Source organism: Dermacentor albipictus, chromosome 10 (assembly GCF_038994185.2).
Source record: "Dermacentor albipictus isolate Rhodes 1998 colony chromosome 10, USDA_Dalb.pri_finalv2, whole genome shotgun sequence".
Lineage (NCBI taxonomy): Eukaryota > Metazoa > Arthropoda > Arachnida > Ixodida > Ixodidae > Dermacentor > Dermacentor albipictus.
This window is the reverse complement of record NC_091830.1, coordinates 87250731-87256020: the sequence shown is the minus strand read 5'-3', so window position 1 is coordinate 87256020 and position 5290 is coordinate 87250731. Positions and strand designations below refer to the sequence as shown.

The following is a 5290-nucleotide window of genomic DNA, read 5'->3' as shown; positions in this document are numbered from 1 at the left end:
TTCCAGCAAAACTGGCCACCCTGTATACGCAATGCCTCAGGACCTCGAGCGTATTGGAAACTGGGAAGAACGCCAACATAATCCTAATCCATAAAAAAGGAGATGCCAAAGACTTGAAAAATTATAGACTGATCGTCTTACTGTCCGTTGGCTACAAAGTACTTACTAAGGTAATTGCAATGGAATCAAGAACACCTTGCACTTCTGTCAACCAAAGGACCAGGGAGGATTTTGTAAAGGCTTCTCAACAATGGACCACGTTCACACTATCAATCAGGTGATAGAGGAATTTGTGGAATATAACCAACTCTTATATAAAGCTTTCATTGATTACGAGAAAGCATTTGATTCAATCGATACCTCAGCAGTCGTTCAGGCATTATGGAATCAAGGTGTAGACGAGCCGTGCGTAAATATACTGAAAGATATCTATAGCGGCTCCGCAGCCACCGTAGTCCTCCTTAAAGAAAGCAGCAAAAGCCTAATAAAGAAGGGCATCAGGCAGGGAGATACGATCTCCAATGCTATTCACAGCGGGTTTGCACGAGGTATTCTGACCTGGATTGGAAAGAATAGGGGATAAGAGTTAATCGAGAATACCTTAGTAACTTAGGGGACCAATTGTAATGCATGCTCACTGACCTTTACAGGCAAAGTAGAAGGGTGGGTCTAAAAATTAATCTGCAGAAAACTAAAGTAATGCTTAACATGTTCTGAAGAGAACAGCAGTTTACGATAGGTAGTGAGGCACTGGAAGTGGTAAGGGAATACATCTACTTAGGGCAGGTAGTGACCGCAGACCCGGATCATGAGACTGAAATAATCAGAAGAATAAGAATGGGCTGGGGTGCATTTGGCAGGCACTCTCAGATCATGAACAGCAGGTTGCCATTATCCCTCAAGAGAACAGTGTAACAGTTGTGTCTTACCAGTACTCGTGTACAGGGCAGAAACCTGAAGGCTTACGAAAAGGATTCCTATTAAATTCAGGACGACGCAACGAGGTATGGAAAGAAGAATGACGGGTGTAACATTAACGGGGGGATAAGAAGAGAGCAGATTGGGTGAGGAAAGAAATGTGATTTAATGACATCTTAGTTGAAATCAAGAAAAAAAAATCGGCATGGGCAGGACATGTAATGAGGAGGGAAGATAACCGATTATCATTAGGGGTTACGGATTGGACTCCAAGAGAAGGGAAGCGTAGCAGAGGGCAGTAGAAAGTTATGTGGGCAGATGAGATTAAGAAGTTTGCAGGGACAACATGGTCACAATTAGCGCATGACCTGGGTAGTTGGAGAAGTATGGGAGAGCCCTTTGCCCTGCAGTGGGCGTAGGCAGTCTGATGATGATGATGATGATTTTCCTATATCCTTCACAGCAGCTGAAGCAGTAGGCTAGCAAAGAAGACGCACAGAGAGGACGTAATGGCGCATGAGTTCGGAAAACCTGAGAGGGTGCCCAAGAAAAAAAGAATGTGGGCGAGTGGAGGCGACTCCACATCAGGTTTTGCAAGCGCTTGCTGCACCCAGAAAAGTGTTGCCTAGCAATGGAACCGCGTCTCTTCCTTCTTTCACCCTTCTTTCTATGCACACTTCTTTCTTTCTTGCTTTTTTCGGTGGTAATGCTAGCTATGCACGCGGTGAAATGTAACCTTAATACTCGCACATGTGCCACACTATCACAATTTGCACTTTCTAGACGTGCTTGTGCTTTGACATGGTTCAAGTGTCTGCCTTGAGCTAGAAAGATGTGGTATCCACCGCAAGAAATGTCAAATATAAGCAAAAAAGCAAGGGACATTCCACTTCGGAGGTGACATGAAGCTACCTTTTTGTTGGTAGTTCTCTCAACGTCAGCATCTGTTTTGCACTCGTCACTCTTATTATACGGAGCTTCGGTGATGTGTGGCAGCAGAATCTATGGAAAATTGCAACAGTGCGTTTTGAGAGCCAACAGCGATGTTTTTGGGGTTAGCTCATCTGCTGACAACTTATGAACTGATGTGCTGATGGGTGAATGGTTAATTTTGGGGCTTTCGCTATAACAGTCTTTCAGAATAATCAAAAATTTATCACAGTCCCCTCTAGTTCGAAATCTTAGACGTTTCTTGTGAAATACTGACAAGATTGAAGGGCTTCTATTCCACATTCCTCAGATGAAATGGCAATTGCTGTACAGTGTGCATGGGAGTATCCATATGTCACTTGAAGCTGTATCCATACAAGTGATTTTATTTAACAAGACAATAACTGTGTGTCCTCTATATACACCACAGATCCCCAACTTAGAGGCCATATTGAAAGCCTGGTTTGTCCGCGTCCTTCCCCATACGTCCTTGTATGAGACCTGCACTTTAAGCTCGCTTGAGGGAGGTCGGTATGTGAGTAGTAGTAGTAGTATAAGACTTTTATTCAGCCAAAAATTACAGGCCGAGCATATCGACCGCCTGGGCGGCCAGTCGACGCTGTTCTTCTTCACCTTCAGCGCCAAGCCAGTCGAGCCAGGTGGTGATGGAAAGCGAAGGGGGAGGGTAGGAACTTGATTGCTGAGCAGTCGGACAGTAGAATAGGCAATGGGATAGGTCTGCATAAGTAGACGGGCAGTTGGGACAGGAGGGGTCGGAGCGATAGCGATAGAGAAAGAGGCGGGAAGGGGTAACCAGTGCATTCATTTGGATGTGCCGCAGAAGGCGAGCCTCCGGCACAGTGAGTGATGGATGAGGGGGAGGGTAGAGGCGCTTGTCGAGACGGAGCTGGAGGTAAACTTCCTTGATAGTGCGGCGCAGGGAGAGTCCCCCAGAATCCTGCGAGGGCCCCGACCAGGGGATCAACGGTGCCCGGTTAAAAACATCACGGGCGAGCTGATGGGCCAGCTCATTGCCGTCAATCCCCGAATGCCCAGGGACCCAGCGGAGGAAAACGGTGGAAGGTTGCAGTGCGGAGACCGCTCGTTCGACCTCTTGTTGGAGTGAATGGGGTAGGGTGCGGTTCTGTATGTGGCGAATGGCGGCTTGGGAGTCGGTGTATATCGTGTACTCTGGGAGCGAGGGCAGGGAGGGAAATGATTGTAGGGCATGTGCAATGGCAAGGACCTCGAGAGAGAGTGCATCCGGAGGGTGTAGGTACGGCCCACTCGTGTGAGTTTCAGGTGCTGGGAGGTGGGGATGGTAGATAGCGTAGCCACAGGAACCTCGAGGGGCTATGAAAGAGGCATCCGTGTAGGCTACTCCCTGGGTAGTAAAGAGGGGGGAATGATGCTGCGCGGCCGCGTGACGACGGCCGGCATGCAGGACAGGGGACATATTAGACGGGAGGGGGAGAATGCGAAGATTGGGCGCCGGGGTGGATTTTGGAGAGGTAAAGGAGGAAACGGGAATGGGAGAGATACCCGCCTGGGCCAGTAACCACTGACCCTGACGGGTAAGAGAAAGCCGGGCAAGCTGGGAGTCACGGTGGAGAGAGAGAAGAGAACGAAGAGGATGGAAGAGGCCTGTGGCAAAGAGCTTAGCAGTGGAGGTGGTGATAGGGAGGTTGAGAGCTGCCTTGTAGAGGCCAACAAGGGCGGTTTCGAGGGTGTTAAGCTGAGTGTGGGTGAAGGAAACGTAAGGCACAAAGTACAGGAACTTGTTGAGGGCGAGCGCATGGGCAACTCGGCACGCATGAGCCTCGTGGAGGCCCGAGCGCCGAGTGACCACGCGCCGCAGGAGGTGAGTTACCGAGTGACAAGTCCTGACCGCGTGGTGTAGGGCTTGCACATTCTTGGCTGCATGTAACGGGAAGCCAAGAACTTTGCATTGGGGGACAACAGGAATGGGAGAGCCGGAAAGATGTAGAGAGATTAGGGCGTTGTGGGAGCGCTGGTATGAGGAGTAGTTAAGAAGGAGAAGCTCGGATTTCTCCGGAGCAGGTGACAAGCCAGCAGTGGGGAGAAAGGAGTTGATGAGATCGAGGCCACGTTGCAGGGTGTCCTGTACGTGACCGGGAGAACCAGACGAACACCAGAGGGTGATGTCGTCGGCATAAAAGATGTGGTGGAGGTCAGGAATCTGGGCTAGTTGGGAGGCGAGAGGGGTCATAGCAAGATTAAAAAGGATAGGAGAGAGAACAGCACCTTGAGGAGTGCCACGGGTGAGCGGGTGGGGATCGGACAGATGTGTGTCCACTCGGAAACGAGCCACTCGGTTAGAGAGAAAGGAGCGGAGATAACAGTACATGCGGTGTCCGCAGTCTAGGGAGGAGATCTGAGACAGGATATGGTCGTGGCACACACCATCGAAGGCCTTGCGGACATCAACAGTCACAAGAGCGTGGATCTGGCTGGGATTGGGTGAGAGAAAGGTGTGCTGGAGGATCAGGAACATGTCCTGTGCACAGACGCGCCGTCGAAAGCCGATAAGAGAGCGGGGGAAGAAATCTTTCGCTTCAATAAGATCAGAGAGGCGAGTCAAAGCCATTCGCTCAAGGGTCTTGCCAACACACGACGTCAAGGAGATAGGGCGAAGGTTAGAAAGGGAGGGAGGTTTGCCCGGCTTCGGAATCATAGAAATAAGAGAGGATGTCCAAGCGCTCGGCAAGCAGCCGCTGTCCCAGGCATTGTTGAAAGTCTGAAGGAGGAATTCCTTGGAGTGGTCGGGGAGGTTGCGGAGTGTAGTGTATGTGATGGTATCCTCACCGGGAGCCGAGCGAGAAGCATTAGCAGCCAGGGCAGCTTCGAGCTCCCGGAGAGTGAAAGGGCGGTCGAGGTCTGGGTTAGGATCGCCAGAGTAGGCTGGGTAGGAAGGTGTGAGAGGGGGTGGGAGATACAAAGAAGTGAGCTTGTCAAAGACCTCGGAGGGAGTCCCCTGAGTGAGGGCTTTTGCTAGAGTGGGAGCAAGTGCAGGCTTCGTACCTAAGAAAGATTTAAAAAGGGACCACGTGGATCGCGAGTGTAATGCAGAATCGAGGCCGTCACAAAGCGCACTCCAACGAGAATGCTCGAGGGACGTACCATGGGCGACTATCTCGGCCCGCAGAGCAGCAATCCGAGAGGAAAGTTGGGCATTCTTGGGTTGGGAGCGCAAAGAACGTTGGAGACGTTTCATCCGACGCCATAAACGGAGAAAGTGAGGATCCGGGTCTGGGATAGGATGCCGTGAGCGAACGCGACGGCTACTGGTCGAAAGCGCAGCGGAGATGCGCGACGTCCAGTCATCGTAAGATTCAAAGGAGGCGGAAAGGAGATTAGTGCGAAATGCGTGCCAGTCAGTGTGAGTGGTTGAGTGCGATCGAGGGATGTGGGAAAGTGAAGC

General features: G+C 50.8%; 1 protein-coding gene across 1 annotated transcript; it reads right to left on the bottom strand.

The window, feature by feature from the left end:
• Nucleotides 1-2399: 2399 nt before the first annotated feature.
• Nucleotides 2400-4962, bottom strand: LOC135910262 (uncharacterized). The gene has a single exon (XM_065442338.2). The coding sequence runs from the start codon at nt 4541-4543 to the stop codon at nt 2426-2428; it is 2118 nt and encodes a 705-aa protein (XP_065298410.2). The 5' UTR covers nt 4544-4962; the 3' UTR covers nt 2400-2425.
• Nucleotides 4963-5290: the final 328 nt, after the last annotated feature.

What these genes read in the sequence shown, in the direction of transcription:
- LOC135910262 (XM_065442338.2), bottom strand. Translation starts at nt 4,543, where the DNA reads ATGATTCCGAAGCCGGGCAAACCTCCCTCCCTTTCTAACCTTCGCCCT.